General features: G+C 36.4%; 3 protein-coding genes across 3 annotated transcripts; all 3 read left to right on the forward strand.

The window, feature by feature from the left end:
* LOC109820697 lies at positions 3,287-3,963 on the forward strand. Its single transcript, XM_020386885.1, has one exon. It carries the CDS (start codon positions 3,361-3,363, stop codon positions 3,781-3,783), a length of 423 nt encoding a protein of 140 aa, XP_020242474.1. The 5' UTR covers positions 3,287-3,360; the 3' UTR covers positions 3,784-3,963.
* Positions 12,918-13,594, forward strand: LOC109820688. The gene has a single exon (XM_020386878.1). The coding sequence runs from the start codon at positions 12,992-12,994 to the stop codon at positions 13,412-13,414; it is 423 nt and encodes a 140-aa protein (XP_020242467.1). The 5' UTR covers positions 12,918-12,991; the 3' UTR covers positions 13,415-13,594.
* Positions 21,077-21,684, forward strand: LOC109820522. The gene has a single exon (XM_020386681.1). It carries the CDS (start codon positions 21,133-21,135, stop codon positions 21,559-21,561), a length of 429 nt encoding a protein of 142 aa, XP_020242270.1. The 5' UTR covers positions 21,077-21,132; the 3' UTR covers positions 21,562-21,684.

Raw genomic sequence — 24,695 nt, forward strand, 5'->3', positions numbered from 1 at the left:
CTTAAAATTGCCCTGCTACTATTTACTTATATTTTTTTGGGCAACCATCTTCGTCTGAGCAGAAGCTCTGCTACTCTCCTCCGAGTACAGAGGCCGGGTATTTCCGGGGGGCTTTTACCGCTAGGGGGAGAGGATCTACTGCGCCAGGGCGATAGGCGGGTCCTCTATCTTCTAGGGCAGTGAATCACGACTGCACCCGTTCGGGCCTGATTTTTCTAACCTCAAATTTCAAACTTATACTTTTTGTTTCTTTTTTGACAGCAACTTTGTTGCACCTTAATCCACTGTCAAACACTAACCAACTGGGGCCAATATCCCTCTGGTGAGCTCTTCGGGCCAAGCTTCCCTCTGACCGGCTCTCCGGGCCAAGTAAACTTTTGGCTGGCTCTCCGAGCAAGCACCCCTCCGACCAGCTCTGTGCTCAAAGTACTGGTCCAGCGGACTTCTCGAGGCTACCATTCAGCTGTGAGTCTCCGGGCCAGTACACCTCTTACTGGCTCTTCAGTCATACATGCTGGCCATCAGTCCTCATTCCTCAACCACCAGAAGCACGCCTACTATTGCAACGAACGCCTGCAAGTAAAACAACAGCACACTTCTTCTTAACGAACTACCATTGGTAGACCCGCATACCGTTTGAGAGTGGATGTTAAATATAGTAGTATATATTCTCTTAATATCGTATCTCATATATCATGTAGCATATAGCCATGTATTAGGTACTATATCATCTCTGTATTTACTCCCTTATTTTCTACCTTTATGGGGGTTTTTCACATTAATTCTTCAATTTGTATCAATGCCTCTTCAGTTCTCGTCAGATTTATCATTCTACCATTACGTGTAAATTTATGTGTCGGAGGATTAGTGTGCATAGTACAATTAGGAGATTAGCTTGCACAGTAACAATTAGAGACAATAACTCCAACAATGATTCAGTACTGTAAAAGCCATTGCTACATTAATGCAACCAAATCCTCTCAATCGTTTTCCACAAGTTAGTTTTAGCTACCGAGACAAAGTCTTGTCTAAGCCCGTACTATAATAAACTCAGTCACATGACTATTTCAAAAGTCTTCTCCCCACCTCCCAACTATTGAAGCAAAAAATTAATTAGAATATTCACAGCCTAAAATGCAATTTCCACCGATAGATGCTTCCATAACCATTTGAGTAATGAGGGCTATACTGTTTCTTCTCCTCTTGGATATGGAAGTTTCGAACTTTCTTTGGATTGGTTATGTACTGTTTTCAGCATTGAATAATTTCGTACTTGGAAGTTGGAATGATTACCCAACTTATTCATCAGTCTATTTTAATTGGAAAACTCCTCAGGGACCCCAAAATAGGGGACCCCATGAGGGGACAGGTGAGGTGTCCGCCCCTGGGGGCTAGATGCACTGTTCATGAACAGTGCATCTAGCCCCCAGGGGCGGACACCTCACCTGTCCCCTCATGGGGTCCCCTATTTTGGGGTCCCTGAGGAGTTTTCCAATTAAAATAGACTGATGAATAAGTTGGGTAATCACTCCAAGTACGAAATTATTCAATGCTGGAAACAGTACATAACCAATCCAAAGAAAGTTCGAAACTTCCATATCCAAGAGGAGAAGAAACAGTATAGCCCTCATTACTCAAATGGTTATGGAAGCATCTATCGGTGGAAATTGCATTTTAGGCTTTGATTATTCTAATTAATTTTTTGCTTTAATAGTTGGGAGGTGGGGAGAAGACTTTTGAAATAGTCATATGACTGAGTTTATTATAGTTTTTTTAATCGCTTTACTGCCTGTACCGAGATGATTTGCTCATGTAAACAAGTGAAACTCATCATATTCACCCTCCTTTAGTTCATAACGATGAACTATAATGATCATAATTCTCATGCAAATCTTGGATCATTAAAAAGGATAATTATATACCTCAAGGGCACTATTTGTAAGAGTATATACCTGAAACTTGGTGTAGTTAAAGAGAGCATAACATGTTATTTTAATTTAGGTCCAAATCAAATCAAGCACACCTTTTAAATGAATTTCAAGAAAAGGTCAATAGGTAACCACACATAGTATTAAACATAGTATTTTATGTTCTTCTGATATATTATCTTCTACATTAGGTAGCATATAATCAAGTATTGGATAGCATATCATTTCCTTATTTTCTCCTTTATTTTCTGGATTTGGATCCTCTCCACTACAAAAAAGTAGTGGAGAGACCACTACTTTTAATCTCAAGCGTTGATTATTTAGTAGGCGGTTATGATACAATCTAAATCTAACACTTACCATACTCCCGTGTATTGCACTCATTCCTAATTTGCACTAAAAGAAAAAATCATAATCATCAACTAGATAATCAATGGTTGTGATTATGTAGTGGTCCCTCCACTATTTTTTTTATAGTGGAGAGGATCCGAATCCTTTATTTTCTACCTTTATTAGGACTTCCCACGTTTAGCCTCCAACTACTATAAATGTACATAACCATCATCATCAACATGATAAGGCATTTTGTATTGATATGAAAGACTTCAGAGAAGCAAGCAAGCTTCAAGAATGAAAATTCTACCTTTTTGACGTGCTATATAGATAAAAATCATAAAAAGTTTATTTTTTATTGTTATAACTGTGCTAATACTCTTTATGAATATAAATTAATTGGTTCTTGAGAAACATAAAGAATTAACTATTTCAAAACATAAATATGCGCAAATTATAGGGATGTTACTTTCTGTCTAACGTATCATATCTGATATTTGTTTGGCTACATCTAGAGTTAGCAGTCACGTTAGTAATGCTGATAAGAAACAGGCAACATCCATTAAATGGATATCTGTAGCATATAACATCTCACCATAACATAGAGTTTAGAAGGACTAACCAATGCAACCCAGGTTTAAATTCTACCAAGCACACATATTTTAATTGGACTTTAGAGAAAGAAACTTATTCTTACTTTCTTCGAATAACCCTGAATTCTGTATTTAATTTTCCACCAGTATTCATGATTAAAAAATCCCTAAAATATTCTACAGCCAGAATTGAATGTTTCAGAATGAAATACGTACTACATTAGTAATGTCAAATCAAGCAATGTTTGACGAAGTCTTTGGTCATAAATCAGGAAACTAATCTTCCAACAATAATATATGCTAATTATTGTGGCGTAGACCAAATATTCCAAAGACAAAACTGATCAATACATAAAACTTATGATGCAAAGATTCCCCAAATCCATCTATAAATAGTTCACTACGCTCTACAGCTTCTCTCACCTCTCTACAACAAACTCAGCCCCTCTACAACAAACTCATCTTCTTGCTATTTCTTGTGTTACCTGCTCACCATTTGATAAGTAATGGCATCCCAATCAATCGAGAGCCACCGTTCTGGTGCAGAGATTATCCATGGAGATGCCAAGTGCAAGAAGAAGATCGTTGAACTTCTGAAAGAGCTCTGCCTCCCACAGGGTTTGTTTCCTATGGAGGACATCGAGGAGTTTGGATATAATCGTGTATCGGGATTCATATGGATACTTCAGAAGAAGAGTAAGAATCACACCTTCAAGAAGATCAAGCGTCAGGTTTCATATGCAACTGAGGTAACCGCATTAGTTGAGCCTCACAAGATGAAGAAGATGACGGGAGTCAAGACTAAGGAGCTTCTATTGTGGCTCTCTGTTGTTGAGATTTACTTTGAAACTCCTTCATCGGAGAAGCTCACATTTAAGACTGGAACTGGGCTTTCTGATAGCTTTGAAGCATCAGCTTTTGAACTCTAGAAATGAGAGCTCTATAACTCATTATGATCTCCCTTCTCAAGCTGTGTTTATTGCTGTATTTGGTACTGTATTTTAAGAAGTGTTCTCGTATTAAAAGAAGTGGTGTTATGATTTGTCATTGCATAATGGTATTAATGGAAGTCTTTTATTTTTAAGAATATCATACTTCTGTTCTCGATCTTTTTCCTGAATGTCCCTCTTTAGTTTTTGTTTGGAACATCAACACAGTGTAGTTTTCCTGAGATATCCTTCAAGTCCTAGTTCATGATTATACAGGAATCATATTTGACCATGTAAAGGTCAATACATTACTGAATCAATACTGATGAAAATTTTAAGTTATTTCTTATGCTGATACTGTCTGTAACTACTAGTTGTCTCTGACATGGCTGTTGACACGGTACAGCAGATGACATTAGTACATGATCACTTATTGTTTCTATAATTGCAACTTAAGATAAGATATACTTTTTCCCTGAAATCCTCTGCGATGTTTTTACTAGCTAGTCAAAATACGCTTCATACTTGTGACGTTAGTAATCTTCAGTTAGTTTCATCAATTATATTAACTCTCTATTTAGATACTCTTCACCAAGCAATATATTAGTAATCTTCAGTTAGTTTCATCAATTATATTAACTCTCTATTTAGATACTCTTCACCAAGCAATATAAGAAAATATTATCTTCCTACCTTGATTGTTAGGAATCAGATCTTCCTGCAAGTGTGGGAAGGAAAAAGAAAGAACTGAAAAGTGATCACAAAGGACCATGATTTCTACCATGTTCGGCAAGATACCTACGTCCATGGTCGCACTAGGGTTTCTTTTCTTTGGGGCAGTTTGGTTTGCTGCAAAAATAAATTGCACCAAATTTTGCAGCAATAAATATTGCATGCAGCATTTATTGCAGTAAATCAACTTCACAATTATATTGTAGGAAGTGTATTTCCAAATACAACTTTAGCGTTTGGTTGGAAAACAATTAGGTAAAACCTACAAAATTTTACTATATAAGAAAACTTTGGCGTAGATTGTTTTTTAGTAAAGATTTAAAAAGATTTTCTTATAAGGTGGAATTAATTTTTTTTTAATTCTCTAATTTGAAGCCTACAACATTTTCTCCTTCTAAATTGGATGTAGCATTTGTTGTGAGTTTTTTCTACAAAATGCAACCTTTTTTAATTATAAAGTTGCAAACCAAATAATATATTTACAAATCCGATTGTTCTATTTACATTTGCTACTTCATTTTCTTCTAACCCTACCCCTTTATATGTCATAAAGTTACAATTACAAGAGAGTGCCCATATATATTGGTAGAAACTAGGGCAACAACCTGCATATAGAGTTACTGATTTTTAGTACATATTCTCTTACGCCTCGTTTGGTACGCGGGAATTGAGTCAAGTGAGAACAGAAAGAATGTGGAAATGGAATGGAATAGATGTGGAAATGGAATGCTAATTATCATTCTCATGTTTGGGCGTGTTTAGAGATTCAGTACCGTAAAAGCCATTGCTATATTAATGCAACCAAATCCTCTCAATCGTTTTCCATAAGTTAGTTTTAGCTACCAAGACAAAGTCTGGTCTGTAAGCCCGTACTATAATAAACTCAGTCATATGACTATTTCAAAAGTCTTCTCCCCACCTCCCAACTATTAAAGCAAAAAATTAATTAGAATAATCAAAGCCTAAAATGCAATTTCCACCGATAGATGCTTCCATAACCATTTGAGTAATGAGGGCTCTACTGTTTCTTCTCCTCTTGAATATGGAAGTTTCGAACTTTCTTTGGATTGGTTATGTACTGTTTCCAGCATTGAATAATTTCGTACTTGGAGTGATTACCCAACTTATTCATCAGTCTATTTTAATTGGAAAACTCCTCAGGGACCCCAAAATAGGGGACCCCATGAGGGGACAGGTGAGGTGTCCGCCCCTGGGGGCTAGATGCAGGGGCGGACACCTCACCTATCCCCTCATGTGATACCCTATTTAGAGTCCCTGTAGCAACACTCATTTTAATTTCTCCCCTTACCACACAAATCTTGACGTACAGATTGATAATAGATTAATTCCGTATTGGACTTATTTGGTCTCTGAAATGAATACAAAATAATATGCATAAATGGTAATAACCATAAATGTACTAAATTGCATTGTGGGGGACTTCCTATAATCAATCAGGTTCCAAAATTTCAGCCTTCTCTAATGCTGCTATACTCCAGTCTATACACGTAAGGGAAAAAAAGATTATACGAGAATTTCGTTCCTTTTTTTAATCGCTTTACTGCCTGTACCGAGATGATTTGCTCATGTAAACAAGTGAAACTCATCATATTCACCCTCCTTTAGTTCATAACGATGAACTATAATGATCATAATTCTCATGCAAATCTTGGATCATTAAAAAGGATAATTATATACCTCAAGGGCACTATTTGTAAGAGTATAAACCTGAAACTTGGTGTAGTTAAAGAGAGCATAAGATGTTATTTTAATTTAGGTCCAAATCAAATCAAGCACACCTTTTAAATGAATTTCAAGAAAAGGTCAATAGGTAACCACACATAGTATTAAACATAGTATTATATGTTCTTCTGATATCATATCTTCTACATTAGGTGGCATATAATCATGTATTGGATAACATATCATTTCCCTATTTTCTCCTTTATTTTCTACCTTTATTGGGACTTTCCACGTTTAGCCTCCAACTACTATAAATATACATAACCATCATCATCAACATGATAAGGCATTTTGTATTGATATGAAAGACTTCAGAGAAGCAAGCAAGCTTCAAGAATGAAAATTCTATCTTTTTGACGTGCTATATAGATAAAAATCATAAAAAGTTTAATTTTTATTGTTATAACTGTGCTAATACTCTTTATGAATATAAATTAATTGGTTCTTGAGAAACATAAAGAATTAACTATTTCAAAACATAAATATGCGCAAATTATAGGGATGTTACTTTCTGTCTAAAGTATCATATCTGATATTTGTTTGGCTACATCTAGAGTTAGCAGTCACGTTAGTAATGCTGATAAGAAACAGGCAACATCCATTAAATGGATATCTGTAGTATATAACATCTCACCATAACATAGAGTTTAGAAGGACTAACCAATGCAACCCAGGTTTAAATTCTACCAAGCACACATATTTTAAATGGACTTTAGAGAAAGAAACTTATTCTTACTTTCTTCGAATAACCCTGAATTCTGTATTTAATTTTCCAGCAGTATTCATGATTAAAAAATCCCTAAAATAAATTTTTTTTAAACCTAACCCTCTTAGTTCAATCAATTCTCTCTCCTAATGGGCGGTTTGACAGTGTAAGTTAGTGGGCGATTTTCGTCATGCTATCTTGCGCTCCCGCCGGGTAATTTGGAGAAAATTTTGAGTTTCTGATGGCTAGGAAGAAGAAAAGTAGTGGGAAAAAGTTATTAGAGATTGGATTGAGAGCCTCAAATCTGATTTCTGAGACATCTGATGATCATTCTGATGTCTGAAGTGATGAAGATGATGAAGATTTCATTGAGATGGGATCTACTGGTCCAAAAGAGGCAAATAAATCTAGATCAATGGCTGATGTGCTGAATTCAAACAATTTGCAGTGTGCTCGTGTTGATAGAGTACCAGTGAATGTTCAATCTGGAGTTCTTGATCTCTCTGCTGGTTCTAGTAAGTTCCAATCTCCTGGATCTAAAGGTGTTCTTGATCGAGTGCCTGTGGATGTCCAATCAGGAGTTCTTGATCTCACTGTTGGGTCTAGTAAGTTTAAATCTTCTGGATCTCATGACGTTCTTGATTTTAGTAAGCTTAAATCTCCTGGATCTAATGGTGATCTCAGCAAGCGTCAATTTTCTGGGTTTTTTGGTTCTAATGGAGTTCTTGACCGCAATAAGCAATCTACTGGTTCTAGTAGTTCGGTTAGAGTGTCTTGGGCAGATGAGGTTGATCTAGGTAAAGATAAGGAGGATTTCCAGTTGAATTCTCCTTTTTCTTTGAATACAAATCAGAATGTAGAGAAAGCTACTACTACATTGAATTCTGGTAAAAGAAATGAAGAAACGATAGCCTCACCAAATGAAAAAGCTGAAGGGGCCTCGATTTCAAATGAAACTGAGGATAAAATTGGAAAAAGCTGGATTAGTCTGTTCTCAGACAATAGGAAACTGGGTAATGGGATGAATTTAAACTATATCCCCTCTGATAACAAGGATACAGTTTCTTTTGATGATATAAAGTGAAATGAGGATATTTTAATTTGGCAATCTTCTCTAATTGGTCAAGTAATGGGATTGAATGTCAAATTTAAAGCTATGGAAAGTTATGTGCAGAAAACTTGGAAAAATTTGTTGTCAGAAGTCTGCCTCCTTAAACCTGGACTGTTTCTGTTCAAATTCAAGAGTATTGATGAGATGAATGAGATTCTATGTAAAGGGCCTTGGTTTTTTGGTTCAAGACCTTTGTTATTGAAGCAATGGTCCAATGGTGAGGAGATTGACAAAATTAAGGATTGTGTTTATCCTATGTGGATTCAACTCCCATCATTAAGGCTTAACCTTTGGAATGCTAAGAGCATTTCTAAAATTGTGAGTGCTATTGGTTGTCCTATTGCAACTGATAGTCTAACTGCTAATAAACAGCGTTTGGCTTATGCGAGGGTGTTAGTTGAGGTTAAATTACCATCTCCTCTACCTGATCAGATCATCATTCAAGACCCAAAAGGGAAAAAACACTCTCAGAAGGTGATTTATGAACTAAAACCTATGTGGTGTGATATTTGCAAGCAGGTTGGGCATGACACAAAAACATGTAGAAAGTTTGTGAAAACACAGAGATGGATACCTAAGCAAAATCAAAATCATAAACCTGGAAATAATGAGAAGGATAATGTTAATATTGTGAATGCTACTCATGAACAGGGGAGGGATTCTCAGAAGGGGAATTCTAGTCAGATTGGAGTTGCTGAGCATGATAGCAGTGTTCAGGCTGAGCATGTGCATATTTCTACTGCTGGAGATCAAGGACATGTTAATAATTCACATCAGCTTATCAAGGAGATGATTGCTGAGGATGGGATAAGGACTGCAATTCAAACCTCCAGTTCTGGGCAGCAGGCTATGCACAGGTCTGTGCATGTGATGCATGTCAAAGAGAAAAGTCCAGAAGATAGACTGAGTCCTGGTTACTCTACAAAAGGGAATAATCCATGGATTCATGTTCAAAATGGTAAAAAGAATAAGGATATCATACATGGTAATTCTTACTCTTATCTAAATACTTTGGATATTGATCCTTCTACACTAGATAGAGGTGGAGGGGGTGATAAATGATGAATCTATCTTTTTGGAATATTAGAGGATTAAACAAATCCTCAAAGCAACACATGGTTAAGCATTTCTTATCTCAGTACCATCTCTCTTATATAGCCTTGCTTGAAACAAAAATTAAAAATAGTAGGATTCAGAGTGCAGTGCAGAGAATTGCTAGAAACTGGAATTGGATATCCAATGCCAGCAATCAAAGCAAAGCCAGAATTTTGATTATGTGGGATTCAAATGTGTTTGGAGTTCAAATCATCAATATATCTGATCAAAGTGTCACATGCAAAGTTAATTCCTTAGATGGGAGAATGGAATGTATTATTACATCAATCTATGCTTTTAATCAAATGGAGGCTAGGAAGGTGTTATGGGATGAATTGAAGTCTGCTCAACAGTCAATAAGGAATGAACCATGGCTTTTGTGTGGGGATTTCAACACTGTCATCAACAGTGAGGAGAAGATTGGAGGAACAATAGTCTCTGAATCTGATACTAAAGATTTCAGAGATTGTATTGAAGATTGCCATCTAAATCAACTTAAAACAACAAGATGCTTTTATACTTGGAATAATAAGCAGGATCATGATTCTAGAGTATGGTGTAAACTGGATAGGGCTTTGGTGAATGATACTTGGCTTCTTAAGTACAATGCTAGTCAGGTTGAATTCTTGCTCCCTAATTGCTCTGACCACTCACCTGCATTAGTAACAATTTTTGAGGATTGCTCAAAAGGAAAGAAACCTTTCAGGTATTTCAAAATGTGGTCTAAACATGACTCCTTTATTCCTGTTGTGTCTGCTATTTGGCAGACAAAAGTAGAGGGGTTTAAAATGTATACAGTATGTAAGAGGCTTCAGCTGCTGAGAGAAGCTCTTAAGGAATTAAACAAGAGGCATTATGCTAATATCAGTGAGCAGGTTCTGAAAGCTAGAAGGGCTCTTGAAGAAGCTCAGGGCAGACTGCAAATTTCCCCTCTCAACCCAGAGTTCATTAAAAATGAAAGGGAATGCATTGCAAATTACAATAAACTTTTGGATTGTGAACTATCTTTTCTGCAACAAAAAGCTAGAATTAATTGGAGTATTCAGGGAGATAGGTGCACAAATTTCTTTCACTCCAGGATCAAAGCAAATTGTCATCAGAATAAGGTGTTGTCTCTATACAATGCCTTAGGACAGAGAATTTCTGATCAAGAGGAGATAGCTAAAGAAATGGTGTTATACTACAAGGACTTATTGGGGTCAGACTCAGAAACTATCACTCCAGACACTCAAATCATTCAGTCTGGGCCATGTTTGACTGTTGCTCAAGCTGACATGCTTTCTAAGCCTGTTTCAAGAGAGGAAATAAAAAGTGCAATATTCTCAATGGATGATAACAAAGCTCCAGGTCCTGATGGGTATGGAGTTGCCTTCTATAAGTCTACCTGGTCTGTGATTGGACAGGAGGTGATTTTGGCTATTGAGGAATTCTTCAAAAATGGAAAAATGCTGGGAATGGTAAACTCTACTTCTATCACTCTTATTCCTAAGATAAAATGCCCAGTTTCTCCCTCTGATTATAGGCCTACTTCCTGTTGTAACTGCATCTATAAATTCATATCCAAAATCCTAGCTAACAGGATTAGACCAATCTTGGGGAGCATAGTGAATGAAGCACAAAGTGCTTTTGTCAAAGGTAGACAAATTTCCAGTAACATCTCATTGGCACATGAGCTTGCTAAAAGCTACAGTAGGAAGAGGATTTCACCAAGAGTTATGTTGAGTATTGATATTAGAAAGGCCTTTGATACAATTAACTGGAAATTTTTGAAGAAAATGCTTGAAGGTCTGGGTTTCCCTAGAGTGATGGTCAAATGGATTTTGGCTTGCATCTCGTCCCCTAGATTTTCTATTTCTCTAAATGGAACTCTTCATGGCTATTTTGAGGGTAAGAGGGGCTTAAGGCAGGGAGACCCTCTTTCTCCATACATGTTCAACTTGGGGATGGAATACTTATCAAGGAAATTAGAGCTTTTAAAGGAAGAAAAACTGTTCAGATATCACCCTATGTGTGGTAAGCTCAAAATATCACACCTAATATTTGCGGATGATCTACTGCTTTTCGCCAAGGGATACTTATATTCAGTCCAAAAACTATACCATTGTGTGAAGGACTTTAGTGTTACTACTGGTCTGGAAGCTAATCTGAGCAAATGCTCAATTTACTTTGGTGGTGTGAATGAAAATACCAAAACAGCAATTACAAATATGCTGGGGTTTTCTGAAGGGACTCTTCCATTCAAGTATTTGGGTGTACCTCTCATCTGTAAGAGGTTAACATTCATAGATTGTAACCCATTATTGGATAAAATCTCTGGTCAGTTTCAGAAGTGGCTTAGACATAGTAATCTATCATATGCAGGAAGGCTTCAAGTGATCAAAAGTGAGATATTAGGTGTTCAAAATTACTGGACAACCAATTTCGTTCTTCCTGTTAAAGTAACTCAGAAGATAGATGAGCTGTGTAGAAAATTCTTATGGGGAAAGTCTGATACTTCTTTCAGAATCCCATTGGTTTCATGGGATAAAATTTGTTATCGGAAAAAACAGGGTGGTTTGGGAGTTTTCTCTGCTTCTATTTGGAATCTGTCTTCAGCATTAAGGAGCCTATGGTATATTCATGTTAACAAGGAAAGTTTATGGGTGAAATGGATCCATGGAAACTATTTAAAACATTGGGCTGTATGGCACGTAAAGGCTAAAAAAGAGAATTCTTGGATGTGGAAGCAGCTGATCAAGTGTAGGGACAGAGCTTTGGCTGTCACTGGAGGGATTGACAACTTGAAACAGATTCTCAGTGCTTGCTATAAGGAATCTAAATTGCAGTTAACTGCAGTTTACTCTATTCTCTCCCCTGGTTCACACATTGTTCCTTGGTACAACACAATATGGGGAAAGCTGAATTATCCGAAGCACACATTTGTACTGTGGCTTGCAGTGCAAAACAGATTACTTACACAAGACAGGTTGATGAGAAGAGAAACCATTAATTCAAATACTTGCCTACTATGTGCAGGATCAGCCTCTGAAACAAGGAATCATTTGTTCTTTGACTGTCCATATTCAAGAGAGGTGTGGTTAGCCATCATGGTCTGGCTCAGAATGACTTGGCAATCTTGTGAGTGGGAATTACTCATGAATTGGTTTAACACCAGACAAAGAGGGAATGGATTTAAAACAAATGTTAGGAGGATGGCTCTTGCGACTACTGTATACAGATTGTGGATAGAAAGGAATAATAGATTTTTTCAGCAAGGAGTTACAGGTGCTACTCATTTGGTTAAGAATATCAAAATTGATATCTTAACTATTTGCCTAAATTGTCCTATCTTAGATGAATATAAGGATTGGATAACATCTTTGTAAGTTGATAGCTTCCTGTTAGAAGCTTTGTTTTCTCAATTTGGAGACTGTGATGTACATAAATTCCATATATTTTGGTAAATGAATAAAGCATTTTTTCATTGACCAAAAAAAAAATCCCTAAAATATTCTACAGCCAGAATTGAATGTTTCAGAATGAAATACGTACTACATTAGTAATGTCAAATCAAGCAATGTTTGACGAAGTCTTTGGTCATAAATCAGGAAACTAATCTTCCAACAATAATATATGCTAATTATTGTGGCGTAGACCAAATATTCCAAAGACAAAACTGATCAATACATAAAACTTATGATGCAAAGATTCCCCAAATCCATCTATAAATAGTTCACTACGCTCTACAGCTTCTCTCACCTCTCTACAACAAACTCAGCCCCTCTACAACAAACTCATCTTCTTGCTATTTCTTGTGTTACCTGCTCACCATTTGATAAGTAATGGCATCCCAATCAATCGAGAGCCACCGTTCTGGTGCAGAGATTATCCATGGAGATGCCAAGTGCAAGAAGAAGATCGTTGAACTTCTGAAAGAGCTCTGCCTCCCACAGGGTTTGTTTCCTATGGAGGACATCGAGGAGTTTGGATATAATCGTGTATCGGGATTCATATGGATACTTCAGAAGAAGAGTAAGAATCACACCTTCAAGAAGATCAAGCGTCAGGTTTCATATGCAACTGAGGTAACCGCATTAGTTGAGCCTCACAAGATGAAGAAGATGACGGGAGTCAAGACTAAGGAGCTTCTATTGTGGCTCTCTGTTGTTGAGATTTACTTTGAAACTCCTTCATCGGAGAAGCTCACATTTAAGACTGGAACTGGGCTTTCTGATAGCTTTGAAGCATCAGCTTTTGAACTCTAGAAATGAGAGCTCTATAACTCATTATGATCTCCCTTCTCAAGCTGTGTTTATTGCTGTATTTGGTACTGTATTTTAAGAAGTGTTCTCGTATTAAAAGAAGTGGTGTTATGATTTGTCATTGCATAATGGTATTAATGGAAGTCTTTTATTTTTAAGAATATCATACTTCTGTTCTCGATCTTTTTCCTGAATGTCCCTCTTTAGTTTTTGTTTGGAACATCAACACAGTGTAGTTTTCCTGAGATATCCTTCAAGTCCTAGTTCATGATTATACAGGAATCATATTTGACCATGTAAAGGTCAATACATTACTGAATCAATACTGATGAAAATTTTAAGTTATTTCTTATGCTGATACTGTCTGTAACTACTAGTTGTCTCTGACATGGCTGTTGACACGGTACAGCAGATGACATTTGTGTTAGAAATTAAATCAAATAATTAAGATTATAGCATGAAATAAATCCGAATAAAATAAACAATTAAATCTGGCCTGATCGGGAGCAGTCGTGTATTCACTGCCCAAGAAGATTGAGGACCCGTCTATCGCCCTGGCGCAGATGATCCCCTCTCTCCTAGCGGTAAAAGCCCCCGGAAACGGTCGACCTCTGCACTCGGGCGAGAGTGCAGAGCTTCAGCTCAGATGAAGGAAGTTTCTCATAAAATAAAACTGAGATGTAGATGAAAATAATATGTAGGGGAGAGAAGAAAAATAAGAGAATACTTGTTGTATATTTTTTCTTTTTGTTTTTCCGAGAATGTGAAAGGCTGCTTATATAGGGGTCTTAGAGAGCCGTTACAAATCCTAGCAATCAATACAGTAACGTACGCCATAATGTCGACCGTTACGCAATAAACCCGTAATTAATACGGTAACGTTCGTCATAAATATATAGCCATTATGCACGTATTAATTGCCGAGGAAAATAAAATATGTAAAACATATTAAATTGCCTTTTCTTTAATAAAATATCCAACAGTCCCCCCCAAAAGGCAATATTAACTGAAAACTCACTTTTCTTTAATAAAATATCCAACAGTCCCCCCCAAAAGGCAATATTAACTGAAAACTCAGTAATCAATAATCAATAAATAAATCAAGAAATCATAAAAACTCAGTAATCAATAATCAATAAATAAATCAAGAAATCATAAAACAAATATAGGTTGGGCAACCTTTTGTATCGTGAATTCGGAAGAGGTAGCTTCCAGCTTTGAACCTTTCCTTTGTGAGTTCATCGCCACCTGAGGGACATAATGGACTAGGCCTTGAATTAGGCCCCTTTAATCAGGTATTGATGAAAACACACACAATACGCTTCATCTATTGAGCAAAGCGGGTTGAGCGTTAAAGGCCATGCTCACAATAAACCGACTCATGAGAGTTTCTAGGGGTTAGCCCAGCCCCCCCTAACCGCGGCCATCACGGTTCCTCTCACATAGGTAAGTCCTCAAAGGGTACTATAGCTGTTTATTTAATATCCCCCACAATACACGTGTTGGACTTATTAATAGTAAAACTCAGCCTAGCCAACTGTATCATAAGAGCATCGTCATCATAGAGAAGGGGTAGTAGCAAATGCTACATAATGATATATAAATATATCTAGGTCGATGCTCCACACGAGAGTCACTTGTCCAGCTTGTTTCTACCACATTGAACCGACATTGGGACTACGTCTCCAAATAAGGGTTGGGTTGCCGCTGTCAGTGACCTCATTTATGGGCTTAACCCCATCTCCCTTGATAAATCCAGAATCACACTCCTGGATAATCCCTTAGTCAAAGGATCAACAAGATTCTTTTCACAGACTTACAAAGTCTAGAATCACAACTTTGCCTAGCAGCCGTTGTATTTATTTATCAAGTTCTTATTTTGTAATTAGTCCATCATATTGTTTGAAATTGACATTAGGTCATGATCTATGATCATAAAAGATCATAGTCTATGTCTGAAGATGTAAACACATAGTGTTTGTGCAGATTGACCTTAATATCTGAACATTTCAAACTAATGTGGAACTAAAAATTCTGCAGTTATGCATATGCACATACATGAATGAAATTAATAATAGATACATGCAGAGCATAATAGGATTTCGTATCTTAAAATATATTTCATACTTCATAATTCAAATGCATAAAATTTTTAAATTATTCCATTATAAGAGGTTACAAATTGGTTGCATACAAAGGAGACCGTCCAAATTTAAATCGGTTGCCTACAAATGAGACCTTCCAAATTTAAATTGGTTGTCTACAAAGGAGACCTTCCAAATTTATGTTGTCATTTTCTAGTACCACCTCTTATACAAATAATAATAATAATAATATTTGTACATACGTGCTTTAAATTTTACAAGTGCATTCTTGCATAAAACCTTGTAATTAATCATGTAACAAATGCAAGTTATCTAAAAAGACATATGAACATTTACTGCAATATTCATCAAAATGCAAATGCAAGTTATCTAAAAAGACATATGAACATTTACTGCAATATTCATCAAAATGCAAATGCAAGTTATCTAAAAAGACATATGAACATTTATTGCAATATTCATCAAAATGCAATAAAAATGATGAACTTTACATTTGAAGATTTGAAATATAATCCACCATATAAAATAGAATTTTAAAAGATGCACCTCTTTGATTTGGTTCGCTCATATATTGATCATTTATCATTAGGCAATATATGATGCAAGAAGCGTAATTAAATAAATGCATATGAATTTTTCTCATAATTCCGGTCCTCTTATTCCAAACCAAAAACTCCTAAAGTGAAAAGATTAAAGTTTTACCCGGGTAGTTAGCCAGGTAAGGATAGTAATAGAGGTTGATCAAAGATCAATTAAGTACCTCGTTCCTTGCAGAGTGCGTTACGCAACTCCTAAACCTTGCCTTAGACACCAACTAATCTAAGAAAACTTGAATCGGTTCACTCAATGAGTTTTTGTTCCTTAACAATATATAGAAACTTTAAAATATTTCCTATTGATGTTCAAACCTCATGATTTTCATGTCTTGAGAGTAAAAACCCATCTGCTGCAGACAATGGCTACTTAAGTTGCTGAACAAATCTGCATTTACTTTTACCACCTTCTGTACTAAGCTTATTAGATGCATAAGCACTCCAAAGTATGGAATTATAGAAGGCACCATATTGATAGCTTAAATAAATGAAGGCATTAAACCATGAAAAAATTTAAATACTTCAAAGCATATATATATCCAGATTTTGTTCACTTGTCAAAACCATGTATATGAAATTTTCAAGGATAAATATGTATACTAAACCATGTATATGAAATTTTCAAGGATAAATATGTATACTGCTGCAAATTTATAGCATGTTTCAAATGAGTGCTTATCCACTAGCACAAGGGAAAGTTTTATTCACATACAAGAGAAGGGAAACTATACATGATCTATCACTTAAGGTGTTCATGATTAGAAATGACACATTACTTAAGGATATATAGCTAAGGAAGTTCAAAGGACATAACATCATCATAGTTGATGACAAAGGCAAGCCAGTCATAAATCATTAGAGATATAGTTGTGCAGGACCAATCAAGCACACATCGCAGTTCATAGAGGAATGGTAAAGCACGATTAACCACAGTAATTACTAGATTAATTACTAGTTAAGAACAATTAATAGTAATTACAGTAACAAATTAATTTCAGCAATTAACCATAGTGATTAAAACGGATGAACAGAAAGAAACTGTAATCTCGAATTAATTTTCTGATGAATAGTAACAAAAAATATTTCGGTTATTTTTTAAAACAACAATAATATTAAACAAATAATTAAAGCAATAAGATATTTTGGTGAACAGTAACTGAATTCTTTTTATGACCAGTAACGTTTTTTTTTATAACTGTTTTTCCGAATTTTAATCAACAACTAATTAATCCTATGAACATTTATATCTCGGATGAACAGTAACCATTTTTAAAATAAAATTAAAACTGTTTTAAATGAACAGTAAAATCTTAATTTCGGAATGAACAGTAACAGTTACAAAAATAATTTTTTTTTATATAGCAATTAACTAATAGTATTAATTACTAGTTATGCCAACAAATAATGAAAGCAATTAGATTAGATGAACAATAATAAAATTGCTTAATAAACAGAAAAATTCTCGAGTGAACAGTAACCCTCAGTGAACAGTAACAAATTTTCCTTATTTTTTAATATTATTTTAATAACAACTAAATTAAATTATTAGTTAACAAATAAACAAGAGTAAGTAAAGCAAATTACAACAAATTAACTATTATTAATTTTCTCTTTTTTTTAAACAGAAAGAAATATATATTTTTTCCTAGATGAACAATACTTTTTAATATAATTTTTCCGGATTAAAAGCAAAAGCTATAAACTTATCAATCTTCTAGATTGTTGGAAATTTATCAAATAATTAAGATTATAGCATGCAGATAAATCCGAAAAAATAAACAATTAAATCTGGCCTGATCGGGAGCAGTCGTGTATTCACTGCCCTAGAAGATTGAGGACCCGCCTATCGCCCTGACGCAAATGATCCCCTCTCCCCTAGCGGTAAAAGCCCCCGAAAACGGCCGGCCTCTGCACTCGGGTGAGAGTGCAGAGCTTCAGCTCAGATGAAGGAAGTTGCCCATAAAATAAAACTAAGATGTATATGAAAATAATATGTAGGGGAGAGAAGAAAAATAAGAGAAACTTGTTGTATATTTTTTCTTTTTGTTTTTCCGAGAATGTGAAGGGCTGCTTATATAGGGGACTTAGAGAGCCGTTACAAATCCTAGCAATCAATACAGTAACGTACGCCATAATGTCGACCGTTACGCAATAAACCCGTAATTAATACGGTAACGTTCGCCATAAATATATAGCCATTATGCACGTATTAATTGCCGAGGAAAATAAAATATGTAAAACATGTTACATTGCCTTTTCTTTAATAAAATATCCAACAATTAGTACATGATCACGTATTGTTTCTATAATTGCAACTTAAGATAAGATATACTTTTTCTCTGAAATCCTCTGCAATGTTTTTACTAGCTAGTCAAAATACGCTTCATATTTGTGACATTAGTAATCTTCAGTTAGTTTCATCAATTATATTAACTCTCTATTTAGATACTCTTCACCAAGCAATATAAGAAAATATTATCTTCCTACCTTGATTGTTAGGAATCGGATCTTCCTGCAAGTGTGGGAAGGAAAAAGAAAGAACTGAAAAGTGATCACAAAAGACCATGATTTCTACCATGTTCGGCAAGATACCTACGTCCATGGTCGCACTAGGGTTTCTTTTCTTTGGGGCAGTTTGGTTTGCTGCAAAAATAAATTGCACCAAATTTCATGGTCGCACTAGGGTTTCTTTTCTTTGGGGCAGTTTGGTTTGCTGCAAAAATAAATTGCACCAAATTCTGCAGCAATAAATGTTGCATGCAGCATTTATTGCAGTAAATCAACTTCATAATTATATTGTAGGAAGTGTATTTCCAAATACAACTTTAGTGTTTGGTTGGAAAACAATTAGGCAAAACCTACAAAATTTTACTATATAAGAAAACTTTGGCGTAGATTGTTTTTTAGTTTAGATTTTTAAAAAAATTCTTATAAGGTGGAATTAATTTTTTTTTTTTAATTCTCTAATTTGAAGCCTACAACTTTTTCTCCTTCTAAATTGGATGTAGCATTTGTTGTGAGTTTTTTCTGCAAAATGCAACCTTTTTTAATTATAAAGTTGCAAACCAAATAATATATTTACAAATCCGATTGTTCTATTTACATTTGCTACTTCATTTTCTTCTAACCACACTACCCCTTTATATGTCATAAAGTTACAATTACAAGAGAGTGCCCTATATATTGGTAGAAACTATGGCAACAATCTGCATATAGAGTTACGGATTTTTAGTACATATTCTCTTACGCCTTGTTTGGTACGCGGGAATTGAGTCAAGTGAGAACAGAAAGAATGTGGAAATGGAATGGAATAGATGTGGAAATGGAATGCTAATTATCATTCTCGTGTTTGGGCGTGTTTAGAGATTCAGTACCGTAAAAGCCATTGCTATATTAATGCAACCAAATCCTCTCAATGTTTGGGCGTGTTTAGAGATTCAGTACCGTAAAAGCCATTGCTATATTAATGCAACCAAATCCTCTCAATCGTTTTCCATAAGTTAGTTTTAGCTACCGTAAAAGCCATTGCTATATTAATGCAACCAAATCCTCTCAATCGTTTTCCATAAGTTAGTTTTAGCTACCGAGACAAAGTCTGGTCTAAGCCCGTACTATAATAAACTCAGTCATATGACTATTTCAAAAGTCTTCTCCCCACCTCCCAACTATTGAAGCAAAAAATTAATTAGAATATTCACAGGCTAAAATGCAATTTCCACCGATAGATGCTTCCATAACCATTTGAGTAATGAGAACTATACTGTTTCTTCTCCTCTTGGATATGGAAGTTTCGAACTTTCTTTGGATTGGTTATGTACTGTTTTCAGCATTGAATAATTTCGTACTTGGAATGATTACCCAACTTATTCATCAATCTTTTTTAATTGGAAAACTTCTCAGGGACCCCAAAAATAGGGGACCTCATGAGGGGACAGGTGAGGTGTCCGCCCTTGGGGGGCTAGATGCACTGTTCATGAACAGTGCATCTAGCCCTCAGGGGCGGACACCTCACATATCCCCTCATGTGATCCCCTATTTAGAGTCCCTGTAGCAACACTCATTTTAATTTCTCCCCTTACCACACAAATCTTGACGTACAGATCGATAATAGATTAATTCCATATTGGACTTATTTGGTCTCGATCTGAAATGAATACAAAATAATATGCATAAATGGTAATAACCATTAATGTACTAAATTGCATTGTGGGGGACTTCCTATAATCAATCAGGTTCCAAAATTTCAGCCTTCTCTAATGCTGCTATACTCCAGTCTATACACGTAAGTGAAAAAAAGATTATACGAGAATTTCGTTCCTTTTTTTTAATCGCTTTACTGCCTGTACCGAGATGATTTGCTCATGTAAACAAGTGAAACTCATCATATTCACCCTCCTTTAGTTCATAACGATGAACTATAATGATCATAATTCTCATGCAAATCTTGGATCATTAATTAAAAAGGATAATTATATACCTCAAGGGCACTATTTGTAAGAGTATAAACCTGAAACTTGGTGTAGTTAAAGAGAGCATAAGATGTTATTTTAATTTAGGTCCAAATCAAATAAAGCACAACTTTTAAATGAATTTCAAGAAAAGGTCAATAGGTAAACTATTGACCGTATCTCTACTGGAATAACCCTCAATTCCTACATTTAATTTTACAAAAACATTCATGGTAAAAACATCCTAATCCCACAACAAGTTTTGAATGTTTCAAAATCGGAATGAACTCCAAAACAACATTATATCGTGTCAAAGCTAGCATTCTTTGACAATTTCTTCAGTCATAAATCAGGATATAACCTTCCAACCAACTTATATACTTAATTATTATAGTGTAGACCAAGTATGCCATAGGCAAAAACTTATCATAACACAAACTTATTGGCCAAAGCCTCCCCATGTTATCTATAAATACTTCACTACTCTCTCCAACTTCTTACATACATTGCTTAGAACAATTCTGATCCTCTCCTTCTATTTCTTGTGTTACTTCGCTCAAAGACTTTGATAAGCAATGGCATCTAAGACCATCGAGAGCCACCGCTCAGGTGCAGAAGTTTATCATGGTGATGCTGAATGCAAAAAGAAAATAATTGAACTTCTCGAAGAGATCTGCCTTCCACAGGGTTTGTTCCCTATGGAGGAAATCGAGGAGTTTGGCTACAATCGCTCAGCTGGATTTGTGTGGATAATTCAAAAGAAGAGTAAGAACCACACCTTCAAGAAGATTAAGCGTCAGGTTTCCTATGCGACGGAGGTGACTGCATTAGTTGAGCCTCACAAGATGAAGAAGATGACAGGGGTTAAGACCAAGGAGCTTCTGTTGTGGCTCTCTGTTGTTGAGATGTATTTTGAAACTCCTTCGTCAGAGAAGCTCACCTTTAAGACAGGCACTGGACTGTCAGACAGCTTTGAGGCATCTGCTTTTGGGCTCGAGAAATGAGAGCTTTATTATTAATTATCGATCTCTGTTGTTATGCTATGTTTGTTTTTGTGTGTGGTATTGTATAGTAAGAAGTGTTCTTATATGTTGATATAAATGGTGTTTGGATTTGTCATTGCTTAATCTATAACAGAAAGTTGTCAGGAATGTTAATTAAGCAAAGTCTTATGTTTTTAAGAATGAATCAGGGCAACAAAATTAAGTTTGAACATTTGTACCTCTAATTTAGATCTTTTTCCTGAATGCCCACTTTTAGTTTTTGTTTAAAAACATCAAAACTCAAGGGTCTAGCTCCTGAGATATTCTTACTTACTAGTCCATAACTATCCATAGCTGATGAAGTTTCTAAGTTATTTCCGAGGCTGATATTATCGGTAACTAACTTCCTGTCTTTGTCAAGGCCGTTGACAATAAAGCAGATAAAACTAGCACAACAAGTGCCATTTCTATATTGCAACTTAAGACAATGTGTATATATATATATATATATATATATATTACCTCCTGAAATCCTCTACAAAGTTTCTACCGCTACTTGCGTCATTAATTGGTTTAAGTATCATCAGTCAACTCTCTAGCTCTTCAGCGAAGCGCTGTACAGAAAGGAATCTCTGATGCGTGATTCAGTATGAAAACCGAACTGTGATAATCCTTTTCGATTAATTAATTTGAACCATCAAGATAAGGTCTGAGCTCGGACCACCATAATAAAATTAGTCATCTTACTACATCAAAGGTCATCTCCCCATTCCCTAACTATTGAAGTACAAAATTAATTAGAATACTCACATAGACAAAGATTAAGTTTCCACTGGTAGATTCTTCCATCAGCATTTGAGTAATGAGAGCTCCACTGTTTCTTCTCCTCTTGAATGTGGAAATTTCGGACTTTCTTTTGAATTGGTTTGTACTGTTTACGGTGTTGAATAAAAATTTTTGTTTTCTGAATGATCAATCTATTATAATTGCTCCCTTACATCTCGAATTTTGGCTTACGGAGTCACGTATATATTTGCAAATATCACACCCTATCATACGAAGCCGTTCCATTCAGAATACAAAATTATGAATAAAAAATTCGATGACAAGTTCCCTTTTTCCTGAATCCCTCATTTCCTGTACAGAGACGAATAGCTCATGTAACCAGCTGAAACTCATCAACTTTGTCACACCCCGGGCCCATGGGCCCATTGGCGGGTGCAAGCCGTAGGACCCACTGAGTGTAACGTGCTGTTTGGCTCAAACAACTGCCAAAATCGACTAGCCGATGTTACACTTGAGTCTTTAGCTTCACTGTACAAATGCCTCAATTACTCGCATTCCCTCCGATGTGGGACTAAACCTTTCCCTTGGAAAGGTCGTGGCCAATCACGTGGGATGTCACAACATTCCTCCTGATTTTTTTTTCATGATGAAAACCTATCAGCATCATAAATCACATGTAATCTTGGATCAATAAAAAGCATAATCAGACACTTTAAGGATACTATGCACCGGCGTATAAAGAACTAAGTTTGGTGTAGTGGTGTGGTGCCATCGAGGGGAACTTAATATTTCATCAGAGAACTTTGGGTTCAAATCCCGACTAACACGCGTTTTAAGCGAATTTTAGGAACAGGTAACCTATCCACCGTATCTTCTGAATAAACTTGAACTCTGCATTTAATTTTCCACCAGTATCCATGGTAAAAAGGATCGTAATCCTTCGGCCAAATTTGAATTTTTCAGAATGACCTACGAACCACATTATGTCACGTCAAAACTAGCAATATCTGACTACTTCTTTGGTCATAAATCTTGAAAATAACTTCCAACTAACATATATACTTAATTATTGTGGTGTAGACCAAGTATTCCATAGACAAAAAATTGATCATAACACAAACTCATTGGCTAAAGCATCCCCAAATTCATCTATAAATATCTTTACTACTCTTCAACATCTCCCATCACAATTAAAACAATTCTCATCATCTACCAGCTTCTCCCGTTATTACTTCCTAAGCATTTGCCATTTGAAAAACAATGGTGTAGGCGTATAAAACTGCCTATAGGTCCCTTAACACAGCTCGGCACGGTGATTCGACAAACCAACGACCCATCGGGTGACATATCTAAACACGAGCGTCAGTCCACAACACCGAAGCCAAGTGACACGCAACGAAGCGGATTAACGAGGTGACGAGGTTAACGAATCACACGCAAGCAACGGAATGCATCCATTCGCGTGCGGAATCAAGCTAACGGTTCGGTGAGTCAACGAGTCATCCGACCGTAGAACGGATTCGAACTCGAACACCGAAGCGGATTTACTACCAAATCAGGATCCGGACTGCCAAATCAGGGTTCAGATCAATGGCGAAGCTCGGACAAACCGATAAATCACAAAAACGGACAACGGACACAACGGCGAAAGCCCGGCCAAAAGACGAGTCACTCGGGCGGCTCGGTGGCCGAGCCACCCAAAGGTGGCTCGGCCATGGCCGAGCCACCCAAGGGTGGCTCGGCGGCCGAGCCACCCCATGGGGTGGCCGAGCCACCAAGGTGGCCGGCCACCTGTGCCAAGGCGCCAAGGCAAAGGTCTGAGTGCCTATAAATAGGCTAGGGGGCTCATTTGTGAAGGGTTGGAACTTTTGGGATGCGAAGTTCTGCTGGATTGAGATCTCAACTTTGAAAGTTTGAAGCTTTAAAGACTTGGACATCATCAGATCTGGTTTTTGGCGAGCATCCACGTCAAAAAAGGCAGGAGTTCGAGAGAGGAAGATCAGATCTGAGATCCACACGGTAATACTCCGGATCAAAACTTGGTTTTTGATCCCGAGAAGGCTATTATTTCCTTGGTGAAATAGTACCCCCGACTGTTATTTCCTTCGTGAGATAACACCCGTTATACCGTGTAGATCTGACCGGATCTAGATCGCGCGGTAGTCCACGGATTAACCCCGACGCAGGCGAAGAACCCACAAAAGCGAGTGACCGCAAAACAAGAGCTCGTGATTCGTTCGACAAACAAGGAAAAAGTTGTAATTTTTATTTTCTTTTGATTTTATTGTAACCGGATCTTATAAAAAGACCGGATCTTTGTGTAATCGATAAACAATTGCCAAAGAGCACACTGACTTCAATGAAAGCTA

This window comes from Asparagus officinalis, chromosome 8 (genome assembly GCF_001876935.1).
Source record: "Asparagus officinalis chromosome 8, Aspof.V1, whole genome shotgun sequence".
Taxonomy (NCBI): domain Eukaryota; kingdom Viridiplantae; phylum Streptophyta; class Magnoliopsida; order Asparagales; family Asparagaceae; genus Asparagus; species Asparagus officinalis.